This window comes from Macaca nemestrina, chromosome 5, assembly GCF_043159975.1.
Source record: "Macaca nemestrina isolate mMacNem1 chromosome 5, mMacNem.hap1, whole genome shotgun sequence".
In the NCBI taxonomy this organism is placed as follows: domain Eukaryota; kingdom Metazoa; phylum Chordata; class Mammalia; order Primates; family Cercopithecidae; genus Macaca; species Macaca nemestrina.
The window spans coordinates 150,213,579-150,227,832 of NC_092129.1; the positions used below are offsets into that span (position 1 = coordinate 150,213,579).

Sequence of the window (14,254 nt, forward strand, 5' to 3'; positions counted from 1 at the left end):
GGTGCCACTAAACTTGGGGACAGCATCAGGAGACAAACTTGAGAAAACCCTTTTTAATCAGATTAAATTATTAACTAACTTTCAATTTCCTTTAACTCATTAGAGACATCTCTACCTGTAAATAAGTACAGATTACACTCTCTAGTCAACAGCTGTCGTTCTGTCATATCATCAGATACCCGGGGCTGCCGCTCCTTGAAGTGTCCGCAGAATCACAGCATTTTCCGTTATTGAAAGACCTGAAAGATCGTAGTGCCTTCATGTCAACTGTGAGACAGGAAGTAATTTTGCCAAATCTACAACATTAAGATATGGTGCAATAAGGACCAGATGAAAGGTCTCCTGATTTGCAACCATGTTCCCTCTATATTCTTTACTCCTAAACACACTCACACACTCCCTCCTGCAAATACTTCCGTTGTCAAGTGGGAAATGAATGCTCTTACAAGGCTCCAACTTGGTACCACATCATTGACCAGCACAGAGCTGGCTAAAAATAGCGCCGAATTAAAGTGTTTTACACGCAACTGCTTCAAATCTTTCAGGTACTAAATTAAAACAATCCTTTAAAGAAGGAAATTCTGTTTCAGAAGGGGACCTTCATACAGCATGCCTGACCAGCGACTGATGATGCTATTGAACTCAGATGCTGATTGGTTCTCCCACACGAGATTACCCAATCCAGGAGCAAGGAAATCAGTAAATTCCTCCCTATAATTTGGAATGTGGGTGGAGGGAGGTCATAGTTCTCCCTGAGTGAGACTTGTCTGCTCCTCAGGACCCAGGTCCTGTCCTGTTCTCCAGCATGGTGTGTCTGAAGCTCCCTGGAGGCTCCTGCATGGCAGCTCTGACAGTGACACTGATGGTGCTGAGCTCCCCACTGGCTTTGGCTGGGGACACCCGACGTAAGTGCACATTGTGGGTGCTGAGCTACTATGGGGTGGGGAAAATAGGGAGTTTTGTTAACATTGTGCCCAGGCCGTGTCCCTTAAGAAATTGTGATGTTTTCTTCAGAGATTGCTCATCTTTATCACGGGATCCCAAATTATTTCCACCATAAAAGGAGCTTGGCTACTTGCCATCTCCATGAGACTGTGTAAGGGGCCTCCATACAGATCATTTCTACTAAAATCTCCAAAATAAAACCTTTGCATCACATTTCCTCAGGGTCCTTAGAGGATTTAGAAATAAAGATGCTACAATAAATTCCCCATATAGCACTTCCCTTTATTATGTTGACTTATGTCAGACAAAATGAGGTTCTTACTGAAAATTTTGTGGGAGTCAAGGGAATTCAAAGGAACTCTCCTAGACGATCCTGGGTTATGTCCTCCACAGGACCTTTGATGTTGGCCCCTCTTCCTCATATGTGAGGATGGACCCAGTGGCCTCCCCATGATCTCTTTTCTTTTATTTCTGAACTCCAGTGTTTATAAAGCCTGTATGCCTGTAGCGTATGTAGCTTCTCTGACAGAAGTTATACTTAGTGCTCTTTCTTTCTGATGGGGAAAAATCCCTGGAACTGAAGCTGAGATCTTTTAGTACCTGGAGTCACCTTGCAGATACAGACCATTTATGAGATGTTCTTTGGTGCCTAAAGAACTTAAGGCATCCTCTGAAAAACTGGCCCAGGTTAGTGTTTACTATGAATCTTTCTTAACCTTTCTATGCTTGTTTCTCCTACATCTCCTACTTGCTCTAACTAGACATGACAGAAGAGATTTAACTCACGTAGTATAAATTATATGAAATTCTATTTTTGTAAGTCAAAAATAATGAAATATCAGAAATGTCCTAAGGTTCAAACTACATACTCTGAGTGGAGTTACCGAGACAATGTGGACATTGTCCACATCTCATAGGGCTGAAAGTCAATGAGCAAAGTCCTGGGAACTCATTGTCTTACTGGTGTCTTGTACTAAATTTCATGGGTTCACCCATCATGCCCTCAGCTTTCCTTAATTAGCCATGTGTACTTACCTCTTCCTCCACTTTCTCTCTATTTTTGCCCATTTACGTTGTCATCATTTCCAGAAATCTCTAAAGCTTGCACAGATCCGTAGCACTATGAGATCCATTGAAAGAGATAATATTTTTCTTTTTGAGATAGGGCCTGGCTCTGTCACCCAGGCTGTAGCTCAGTGGTGCGATCAAGGCTCACTGCAACCACTGCCTCCTACACTCAAGCAATCCTCCCTCCCCAGGCTCCAGAGTAGCTGGGAATACAGGCAGGCAACCACACACAGCTAATTTTTGTAATTTTGGTAGAGATGAGATTTTGCCATGCCCAGGCTGGTCTTAAACTGCCGGACTCAAGCAATCCTCCTGCCTTGGCCGCCCAATGTGCTAGAATTATAGATGTCAGCCACTGTGCCCAGGCAAAAAGAGATAACTCTTAATAAAAAAATTTCTTTTTTCTTAAATCACTGTTTCTTTAACTGTGAATTCTTCTTCCAACTAGAAGAAGGAGAAAGTTTGCCTGTATTTCTCACCGGGAGGAGAAGGGGTCTAGTGTGACATCAAAATGAAAGAGTGCTGGAGCTTGAGCCCCTTCTTGCTTTCCAGGATCCCCACGGTGATCAGTTCCCATACCCTGGTTTATTCATGTAAACCATGCTTCTTTTTCTCAGCAGCTACTGTGTATTGGGCTCCATTCTAGATTCAAATCATTCTATTTGATTAAGATAGAGAGGGTCCCTACTCTCATGGAAGTTACACAAGCGTAGAGGAGACAGACACTAACCCAACAAGCATTTAACAAAGAAGAAGATGTTAGAGAGTCACAGTGCACTGAAGAAAAGACATCAGGTTTGTGGAAAGAGAGAAATGGATTCACCTACTTTAGTTCATATGTTTAGGGAGCTCTACATGAGAAAGTGACATTCAGCTGAGACAACAAAATAAGAAGACAGTTGTGAAGATCTAATGGATGGGAGTTCTAGGGAGACCGAATCAGGGGAAAGCCCAGGTGTAGGAAATTATGTGGAGGGAGAGAAAGAAGGTTAGAGGGGCTGATGTATAGAAAGCAAGAAAATGGAGAGACAGAAGATGAGGTAGGACACAGAGAGGAAGTCAGGATCCTCATTATATTAGGCTCTGATGTCCACAGTAAAAAATTTGAATTTTATTTTATATTTATTTATTTATTTTTATGTATGTATTTATTTATTTTTTGAGATGGCGTTTCGTTCTTGTTGCCCAGGTTGGAGTACAATGGTGCAATCTTGCTCACTGCAACCTCTGCCTCCCGGGCTCAAGTGATTCTCCTGCCTCAGCTTCCCAAGTAGCTGGGATTACAGGCACCCACCACCATACCTGGCTATTTTTTGAATTTTTAGTAGAGATGGGGTATCACCATGGTGACCAGGCTGGTCTTGAACTCCTGACCTCAGATAATCTGTCTGCCTTGGCCTTCCAAAGTGCTGGGATTACAGGCGTGAGCCACTGTGTCCAGACTGAATTTTATTTAAATAGATATGAGAAGCTACTGTATCGTTACAAGGAGAGTCAATTTATATTCAACTTTTTTTTTTTTTTTTTTTTTATGATGGAGTCTTGCTCTGTTGCCCAGGCTAGATTACAGTGGCACAATCTCGGCTCACTGCAACCTCCACATCCTGGGTTCAAGTGATTCTCCAACGTTAGCCTCCCGAGTAGCTGGGACCACAGGTGCATGCCACCACACCTAGCTAATTTTTTGTATTTTTAGTAGGGATGGAATTTCAACGTGTTAGCCAGGATGGTCTCGATCTCCTGACCTCGTGATCCACCGGCCTTGGCCTCCCAAAGTCCTGGGATTACAGGCATGAGCCACTCTGCCCGGCCTATATTCAATTTTTAAAACTAATTCTAGCGACTCTGTGGGGATTGGATTGTTGGGGTTCACAAGTGGTTAGGAAGACTATTTAGGAGCACAGCAGGAAATTCTCCAGGGAAAACAGGCTTGTGACTTCATGGAGTGCGTTACTGATAAAGGCGGTTAAAAGGATAAAGTGGACAGACTCGGCATATATTTTTGCTTAGCTTGTTAATGAATTACTGTAAAGGGGGTAGAACAATCAAGTTTATTCCTAAGGATTTTGTTTTCACAAATAAGTAGGTGGTAGTGTTGTTTATTGAGATAGGAAAAACTATGGGGGGAAATGATTTGACATGGGTGGTTGGAAATAAAAGTTTTGTTTAAATTTGAGATGATTGATTGACATTTATTGGAGCAATCAGAAGGTCAATGGCATTTAAGAGACTCATGGTAGGCTAGGGCTTCAGATATGTATCTTGGATCCATCAATACGTGTAGTGCGTTAAATTCCAGGGATTAGAAGAGGTTACACAGGGAGATGGATTGTGGGGAGAAAAAAGAAGAGGGCACAGGCCAGCAAAGGGGGCTGAAAGAGTCCAGGGATGTTGGAGAAAAATCAAGAGAACATAATGCGTGTAAGTCAAGGAAAATAGATTTTTGTTCAAGGAGAAGGGAGAGGTCAATTGTGGTGAGTACCGCTAAGAGGAGGGGGAAGTGAGAATGTGACAGAGAAGCAAGTGCTTGGTTTGGTGGAGTTGATATTTGCAGTCAATGGAGTATCCAGGGAGGAAACTGGATTGGACCATTTGAAAAGTGAGTAGAAGTGAGGACGAGGTCATGTGTTGAAGACCACAAGGAAGTATTAAATCACTCCTTCTTCTGAGGTTTGACTAGCAAGGTGGGCTAGAGTTACCAAATAAAATACAGGCTCCTAGTTAAATCTGAATTTCAAATACACAACCATAATTTATTGGAAATCCAAATTTAAGTGGGCATCCTCTGGTTTTATTTGCCAAATCTGTCAACCCTAAGTGGGACACATGGACATGGATTACAGTGCTAACCATGCAAGCCACGGGGACAGCAACTCCACACGTTTATTTTTTAGCTTTCTCTCTACAAAGAAAGTGCTTAGACAATTTAGGGATAAAAGATAGGCATTGTTTGAAACAGGCTCCACACCTCTCTGCCATCGTTTCTAAAGGGCAAAGGGAGATTTCCGCAGGTCTTGCCCACAGTCTGGGGACCTGCTCATTTTTTGAAACTGTCTGTATAAGAATGTCATTTTCTTGGTTTTGCCCTTTCTGAGGGGACTTGACTACAAAACCGAGAGTTCTGCCTCTGGCCAAGGCTGGTAATTTGATGCCTGCTAGTATTGTTGGGAGTGGGAGACTGAAAGACATGAGTTAGTTGGGACATTAAGTGGGAATAAAAGAGCTGTGGTTGTGATTCATTACTACAGATAATTAGTGGACCAGTGGTAGAGAAATTAAGAAAAAATATGATGTGAATGATAAATGATATGATTAGTGACTGCTTGGTAAGGCAAGGAAATCATTAAATCTTGGTTCTCATCAAGTTCATTTTCTGGAAAGATAGCACTGTATTGGGACCAGAATTCTACAAAATATTCTTTTTAGGTAGGACCCAGATTGTCAACAAATGTTTTTCAATGCAATTCTCAGCTGCTCCATAACTAATAGTACCTTGCTGAACACAGATTTTTTCAGAAGGTTCACACCTGTTGTTCTTACCGAGGGATAGTTAACCACCCCTCCCTTCCCTCCCATCATCCTTGGGGGTGGCAATGTTTGGAACAATTTTTGGTTGTCACAACAGGGGTTTCTTCTGATATTTAATGAGTAGAAGCCAGGGACACTGCTAGAGAACCTACAGTGTTCTGAACAGCCTCTGCCATCAACAAAGAATTATCTGGTCCAAAATGTCAATAGTGCTGAGGCTGAGAGCACTGGTTCACACTGTGCTCTTTCTGAAAATTGTAGACTCACATCTGTTTTACAGTCAACACACAGTTCAGTTTTTGATGGTTTATTTTTGCTTGTTTCATTATAAAAAATTAAACAGTTGCATAAATTCAACCACTTTCTTCTTGAATCCATTTAGTCAATGCAAGCTCAATAGTTTAGTATTTAGTTTGCCTTATGCAATATTTTTCAACATTTTCATGAGTTGTCAGTCATCACTATCTCTATTAACTTTCAACAACTTGCCCGTGTGAGTCATAAATAGTGATGCTGCTGAAGTTATTTCTCACTAACATGCCTCAGATTTCTGTAGTGATTCTACATTTGATATTATTCACAATGTAAAATGCTTCTATTTATTCATTTCACTTTTACCCACGGGATTATTTTAAAGTTATTTTTGTCATTTTCACACTTCAGACATAAAGACAAAAGCATCAAAAATATATACAATGTTTTATATATGTGTATATTTTCACACATATATGTACATATGTTTATATGTATTGAAACTACAGAAGCACTTGTCACCAATAAGAGCTCTGAGACACCTTTGACCACTTACCCTCATCAGATGAGATTTGCTAAATGAGTTGCGGAAACAAGTTTTTTTAACTGAATTTCTGAGCTTTGTGGATTTAGAAATGCAAAGGAAGATTTGTGGACATTTACCGGGATCATGGTTTTATTCTCCTTAAAACTCTTTGATGCTTTCCCATTGTCTTTAGTATAAATCCAAAATCCTAACACCACCCACGAGGCTTTTAAATACCTGGCTTCTTGTGATTTCTCCAGTCTAATCTTTTACCCTTCTTTCCCTCAGCCTCTCTGCTTTAGTGAGCGTTGTTCTAGTTTCTTGAAGAAGTTCATCAATTCAAGTTTTTGTACATGGGATTTCCTAAACCTGAAATGTGTCTCCCCTGTTTTGTCCAAACGCACACACAGGCTCCACTCTGCCCCCTCGCTCACACCGGCTTAACCTGTCAAGTCCCATCTGAACTGTCACTCTTCAGAGGGTCCTTCTCTGGCACCCTAATGTAATTGAGATCATCCTATTATTCTCTGCTCTAGAACTCCACACTTCTGACATTTCTCATTCCTGTCTAAGCTCTTGTGTGTTTGGTTTTTGTCCATGACTTTCACTGCTCTTTAAGCTCCCCAGCAGAGTGGAAAGGTCTGTTTTCCCTTATTTGGATTCCTAGAGGCAGCGCAGGCCAGGCACAAGGTCATCACTAAGGAAGTGTTCACAGGCGGATCGCGGTGGGTGCTGCTGAAGTAAAGCCTGTGGGATGAAGGAAGGAGCAGAGAGTGTCTTTGGGGTGGAGGCTCCCAGGAGTAGACCGCGCGGGCTGCGGTGCTGGGCGGATCCCCCTCCAGCTCCTGCATTGAGTTCTCCAAAACAGGCTGGAGGCAGGGAGGGGTTTCCAAAAGACTGGGGATCAGAAGGGGTTTTCCCGCCTGGTCTCCCAGGCCCCCGTTCGCCTCAGGAAGACGGAGGATGAGCCCCTGGGCTGCTGCTGGTGCGCGGTGCGGGTGGGGCCGGTTAAGGTTCCCAGTGCCCGCACCCGCCCAGGAGCCCCGGAGGGCGGCGTCGCTGTCAGTGTCTTCTCAGGAGGCCGCCCGTGTGACCGGATCCTTCGTGTCCCCACAGCACGTTTCTTGGAGCAGGCTAAGTCTGAGTGTCACTTCTTCAACGGGACGGAGCGGGTGCGGTACCTGGACAGATACATCTATAACCAGGAGGAGTACGTGCGCTTCGACAGCGACGTGGGGGAGCACCGGGCGGTGACGGAGCTGGGGCGGCCTGACGCCGAGTACTGGAACAGCCAGAAGGACTTCCTGGAAGACCAGCGGGCCGCGGTGGACAACTACTGCAGACACAACTACGGGGTTGGTGAGAGCTTCACAGTGCAGCGGCGAGGTGAGCGCGGCGGGGACGGGGCCTGGGTCCCTGTGAGCTGGGAATCTGAGTGTGTGTGTGTGTGTGTGTGTGTGTGTGTGTGTGTGTGTGAGAGAGAGAGAGAGAGAGAGAGAGAGAGAGCGAGAGAGAGCGCCGTCTGTGAGCATTGAGAATCCTCTCAATCCCGAGCAAGCAGTTTTGACGGCACAGGTGTGTGTAGAGTGTGGATGTGTCTGTGTGTCTGTTGTGGGAGGGGAGGCAGGAGGGGGCTGCCTCTTATCCTTGGAGGCCTCTGTGGGGAGGTGACTTGGGAGGTGGGTGCAGGGGGCTGGAGAGAGGAGACCTTGATTGTCCTGGGTCCTTAGAGATGCCGGGAAGGGAAGTGTAAGGTGTATGTGGTTGGGGTGAAGGTTTAGGGGAGGAGAGCTGAGGGGTCTGGAAGGTTTGGGGTAACGTGAGGAGGCCAGTTCCAGACTGTCCCTGGCACACACCCTTCATGTAATCTCTGAAATAAAAGCGTGTGGTGTTTGTTTGTAAAAGCATTAGATTAATTTCTAGGGGAATTGAGGAGACCTCTGAGGCATCTCTGAAGCTTCTTTAGGTCTAAATTTCTTCCTAGTTTTTTGTTTTTGTTTTTAGTATATCTTTTTACATAGTAGAAATGACTGTGAAACTAACTTTTTGAATTAAAATTTTCACACAGTTACTATTTTGTTATAATGCTAATAGTTTTCTAGTAGTTACATATTATTCTTTCATATGTAACAGTTGTGACACAACTCACCTCACTTTCTCCTCTACTAGTATGACATTCTCCAAAAGTTGAAAATGTATGTTTCTGGTTAATTTTTAATTTATATTTTTTCATTTGTAATTCTTTTGAATTATTTTGACCTATTTATTGACCAATTATACTTACTGCTCTAAGAATTCCCTATTGTATTTGGTAGGGAATGGACAATGATCTACTGTCTAATATCTCAAGGCTTAGTATTTTTCTCAGTGACTTTGTGAGTTTTTGGACTGTAAGATTATTAACACTTTATTGATATTTGATTCAGCATTTGCTCCAGTTTGTGGTTTGTATGTTGATTTTGAAAATTCTTTTCCATGTTAAGAATTTGAACATTTTTATTTAATAAAATACATTGCAAAAATTTTATTAATGATTTACAACCCATCTTAAATCTACCATTTTATGGTATTGTTGTCTCTAGGTTTCTCCTTACTTCTAAAAAAAAAAATAGTTGTACGTATTGAGAGTGTGCTAGTGTCAGGGATTTTCCTGGGCATAAGCACCCCAAGTAATGAGTCTCAGACCCTGCCTTAATCCAAATGTCATTCTGGAAAAAAAAATCATTTCACAATGATAGGCCTGAAAATAATAATGCTTGTTTTGCACGGGAGATTCATTGATCAGCTAAATGTAAATCTAAGAACTTTCAAAATCAAAATGATGTTCCTTAATCCTTCTCTCTGCTTTAGGACTCATGCTTTTCTAGGAATGTAAAAATTTGGAGAATCGTTTTTGTCTGTCCCACCTTCCCAGGGGCAGAACCATTTCTGTGGTGTTCTAAGGTGTCAGTATGGTGGTAGTATTCCTAAAGATTCATACTCGGTTTCCTCATGTACCCAACTCTGTCCCTTTATCTATCCACATTGCTTTAAATCGTATTTTTCTGTCACAGTGTACAAGAATGAAAAATAGGTGCCAAGTGGAGCACCCACAGGTGATGAGCCCTCTCACAGGGGAATGGAGTGAGAAGCTTTCTGACCTCATAAATTGAAGGCTATATTCAGTCATCGTTTTATATATTTTATGTGCATTAATCCTCATATAACTCCAAGAGGTAAACTAGTATAATTATCCTTCATTGTAGGTGACAAAGTTGAGCACAGAAGAATCAAAAAACTCTGTCAGGATCAACCAGTAAAAGGCAGCCCTTGGATTTGAACCAGGCAACCTGGCTCAGATATCGGTATTAATTACTACACTCTGTACTTTCGAAGATTTATAAACACTTTGACAACGCATCCCAATTTCAAGCTATGAAGAAACAAACACAGTTTTTCACAACATCTCTCAAATCTAATGGGTACTAACTATCAAGATTAAATTCCAGGCTGATGACACTGTGAGACCACATGGCCAGCTGTGCTGAGGGCTGGTCAAGGTCAGAGCCTGGGTTTGCAGAGAAGCAGACAAACAGCCAAACAAGGAGACTTACTTTGTCTTCCTGACTCATTCCCTCTACCATTTTTTCTCCTAGTCCAACCTAAGGTGACTGTGTATCCTGCAAAGACCCAGCCCCTGCAGCACCACACCCTCCTGGTCTGCTCTGTGAATGGTTTCTATCCAGGCAGCATTGAAGTCAGGTGGTTCCGGAACGACCAGGAAGAGAAGGCTGGGGTGGTGTCCACAGGCCTGATCCAGAATGGAGACTGGACCTTCCAGACCCTGGTGATGCTGGAAACAGTTCCTCGGAGTGGAGAGGTTTACACCTGCCAAGTGGAGCACCCAAGCGTGACCAGCCCTCTCACAGTGCAATGGAGTGAGCAGCTTTCTGACTTCATACATTTCTCACCCACCAAGAAGGGGACTGTGCTAATCCCTGAGTGTCAGGTTTCTTCTCTCCCACATCCTATTTTCATTTGCTCCATGTTCTCATCTCCATCAGCACAGGTCACTGGGGATAGCCCTGTAATCGTTTCTAGAAACACCTGTACCCCCTGTGGAATCAGTCATGCCTGCGAGGCAGGAGAGGCTGTCCCTGTTTTGAACCTCCCCATGATGTCACAGGTCAGGGTCACCCACTCTCCCCAGGCTCCAGGCCCTGTCTCTGTGTCTGAGACTGAGTTTCTGGTGCTGTTGCTCTGAGTTATTTGTTGTGATCTGGGAAGAGGAGAAGTGTAGGGGCCTTCCTGACATGAGGGGAGTCCAATCTCAGCTCTGCCTTTTATTAGCTCTGTCACTCTAGACAAACTACTTAGCCTCATTGAGTCTCAGGCTTTCTGTGGATCAGATGTTGAAGTCATGCCTTACATCAAGGCTGTAATATTTGAATGAGTTTGATGTCTGAACCTTGTAACTGTTCAGTGTGATTTACAATCCTTTGTTTTTCTCCAGAAATGGCTGGTTATTTTAGTTCTTGTGGGGCAGCCTTCTTCCCCATTTTCAAAGCTCTGAATCTTAGAGTCTCAATTAAAGAGGTTCAGTTTAGAATAAACATCACTAAAGCTGGCTTCCTCTCTCAGGAGCACGGTCTGAATCTGCACAGAGCAAGATGCTGAGTGGAGTCGGGGGCTTTGTGCTGGGCCTGCTCTTCCTTGGGGCCGGGCTGTTCATCTACTTCAGGAATCAGAAAGGTGAGAAGCCTTTGGTAACTGGCTCTCTCCATAGGCTTTTCTGGAGGAGGAACTATGGCTTTGCTGAGGTTAGTTCTCAGTATATGAATGGCCTTGAACAAAGGTTTTCTTTCCCCAAACGGCTCGAATGTCCTGCTAATCCAGAAATCATCAGTGCATGGTTACTATGTCAAGGCATAATAGCTGTGGCCTGCAGAGACAAGAGGAAGGTTAACAAGTAGGGGTCCTTTGGTTTGAGATCCTGGAGCAAATTAAGGAAGAGCCACTAAGGCTAATGCAATTAAACTGGATCCTGTGACAGACACGTCACGCTTCATGGGTCACATGGTCTGTTTCTGCTCCTTTCTGCCCTGGTTGGTGTGGGTTGTGTTGTTAGAGAAATCTGTGTTGGAGGACAGATTTGCTTCCATATCTTTTAAGCGTATATCTTTTCCTCTTTTTCCCAGGACATGCTGGACTTCAGCCAACAGGTAATACCTTTTAATCCTCTTTTACAAACAGATCCAGTTTCCCTAAGGAGAGGTAAAGCCAGGTGGACTTCTGGGTCGGGTGGGGACTTGGAGAATTCTCTTACAAGAGGTTTTTAAAATGCACCAATCAATGCTCTGTAAAAACACACCAATCGGTGTTCTGTGGCTAGCTAGATGTTTGTAAAATGGACCAAACATCACTCTGTAAAATGGAACAATCCACACTCTGTAAAATGGACCAATCAGCACTTTTTAAAATGGACCAATCGACACTCTTTAAAATGGACCAATCAGCAGGACATGGGCGGGGACAAATAAGGGAATAAAAGCTGGTCACCCCAGCCAGCAGTGGCAGACTGGTCAGGTCTCCTTCCGTGGTGTGGAAGCTTTGTGTTTTTCCTCTTGACCATAAATCTTGCTGCTGGTCACTCTGGGTTGGTGCCACCTTTAAGAGCTGTAACACTCACCACGAAGGTCCCTGGCTTCATTCTAGAAGTCAGTGAGACCACAAACCCACCTGGAGGAACAAACTCCGGACACACTAGAATGATGATAGAGGTGATAAGGCATGAGACAGAAATAATAGGAAATACTTTGGATCCAAATTTCTGATCCGGCAATTTACACCAAAACTCCTCCTCTCCACTTAGAAGAGGCCTGTGCTCTGCGGGACTGTTGGCTGTGGGAGACTCAGGAACTTGTTTTTCTTTTTCCTGCAGTGCTCTCCTCGGAGTCCTGGAAAGACGGGAAAAGAAACTGTTGGTAGAGCCAGGTTGAAAACAACACTCTCCTCTGTCTTTTACAGGACTCCTGAGCTGAAGTGCAGGTGACCACATTCAGGGAAGAACCTTCTGCCCCAGCTTTGCAGGATGAAAAGCTTTCCCGCCTGGCTGTTATTCTGCCGCAAGAGAGGGCTTTCTCAGGACCTGGTTGCTACTGGTTCAGCAACTGCAGAAAATGTCCTCCCTTGTGGCTTCCTCAGCTCCTGCCCTTGGCCTGAAGTCCAGTAATGATGGCAGCGCCTCATCTTCAACTTTTGTGCTCCCCTTTACCTAAACCCTATGGCCTCCCGTGCATCTGTATACTCACCCTGTACCACAAACACATGACATTATTAAATGTTTCTCAAAGATGGAGTTAAATATCATCTGGTCCATTTGGCTCCAAAGACAAAAAATGAAAAGAAAAAGGGAGGATTATTTCCCAATAGAGTAAAGACTTTCATGTATATGTCATGAGTATGTGAGGTAATGCATATGTTAAATAGCATGATTTAGACATTCCACACTACAGGCATATATCAAAACCTCATGCTGTATAACATAAATATACTATACAATTTTTACTTGTCAATTAAAAAAGTAAACCTGATGGTTAAAAAAGCAGTGCATAAAAACTGAGAACAGACTATAACAACTGAAACAAACTCGGCCAACATGAGATGAGAAACCAGCCAGCAAGGCAATCAGAACTCTTTCTTCACCCCGTCTACAATATTTTGCATTTATAACTGTAAATTAGTGTACAGTGTTTCACTCCAGAGACTTCAATAATATAGTGTCATCAAAGGACTTGTACAGATTTCAGAGAAAGACAGTTTTAGAAGACGGAGGGTTCTACATTATGTTCTATCTGAGAGTCAGTATGAAATGTCAAATCTAAAAGTACATAATTCAGAGGTCTATTTCAAAGTAATAATCATTTGAGCATAATTTCTCCACTGTCAGAGATGACTGTTATTTTATTTTCAATCAAATTAAAAGTTGTTTCTATGCATATCTTATTTTTAGTTGCATGTTACTTGTATATAATGTAGCAGTACAGGTACATATATATCCTGTAAGAGTATAAATCCTATAGCAGTATATTAAGCTTATAATTATGTCTGTTCTGTTTGATCACAGAATTGCAACAAGTAGGCCTCAGGATTCCTAAGTTGAGGACATGATTTTCTCATTTTATATGAGACTTGGGGGGTGGAATTACAAAGTAGAACCAAAATGAGTGGAATGAATATTTCATTGAAGATGCGTTCTGCTGCTAATAGCAGGAAATTACATGTAGTGGGCTTTATTTTTCTTTAACCCATTATCTCACATAGCCGATAGATCCAAGGCTGGGCATGTCCAGGATTGCTCAACTTAGCAGGCTAGGGGCATCACCAGCGATCCTGGAACTTCGTAGCTCGTCTCTCTGTCACACACAGCACGTCAGCTTTCCTGAGATGGTAGGGTGACCTTTAGGTTTGTTATTCTTTCACAACAACTCCCAAAGGGAAGAAAAGGATACTCCTTTCTCCTGTGTGCCTTTATAAGGAGCAACTATTTCCAGGGTGTTCCCAGTACCCACTTTCTCACACATTGGAATGACCGTGGGATCACACAGGCTCACACAAGCCAGGATTCAACCTTTGCAGAGTGGGCCTGATGCACATGGGAAGAAAAGGAGCAAAATCATATATTTTTAAAAATAAAGAACTGGTGGATGGAGTAGGAGAGACTGATTTCAGGGTGGGGAAATGATAGAATGTGGTACTATCAGGTTGTAAGTATTTGAGTTAACTTCCACACGAAGGCTTATAGATTTCTGATAGGCACCCTCAATTCAGAGTTTTGAATCTCTCTCTCTATATATATGTGTATATATGCACACATATATACACATATATATACACACACACATATAGAATGTATTAAATGTCAGCCATTAACTCAATTACAATAAAACAAAAAAG

The 14,254-nt window shown here is 42.9% G+C and overlaps 1 protein-coding gene across 1 annotated transcript; it reads left to right on the plus strand.

Moving 5' to 3' along the window:
* Positions 1-730: 730 nt before the first annotated feature.
* Positions 731-12,656, plus strand: LOC105474413 (HLA class II histocompatibility antigen, DRB1 beta chain). Its single transcript, XM_071097221.1, has 6 exons — positions 731-905; positions 7,436-7,705; positions 9,955-10,236; positions 10,940-11,050; positions 11,497-11,520; positions 12,326-12,656. Exons 1-6 carry the CDS (start codon positions 806-808, stop codon positions 12,337-12,339), a joined length of 801 nt encoding a protein of 266 aa, XP_070953322.1. The 5' UTR covers positions 731-805; the 3' UTR covers positions 12,340-12,656.
* Positions 12,657-14,254: the final 1,598 nt, after the last annotated feature.

What these genes read in the sequence shown, in the direction of transcription:
- LOC105474413 (XM_071097221.1), top strand. Translation starts at nt 806, where the DNA reads ATGGTGTGTCTGAAGCTCCCTGGAGGCTCCTGCATGGCAGCTCTGACA. An exon ending in CCCTCTCACAGTGCAATGGA is followed by an intron (nt 10,237 to 10,939) that starts GTGAGCAGCTTT and finishes TTCCTCTCTCAG; the next exon opens with GAGCACGGTCTGAATCTGCA. An exon ending in CTACTTCAGGAATCAGAAAG is followed by an intron (nt 11,051 to 11,496) that starts GTGAGAAGCCTT and finishes TCTTTTTCCCAG; the next exon opens with GACATGCTGGACTTCAGCCA.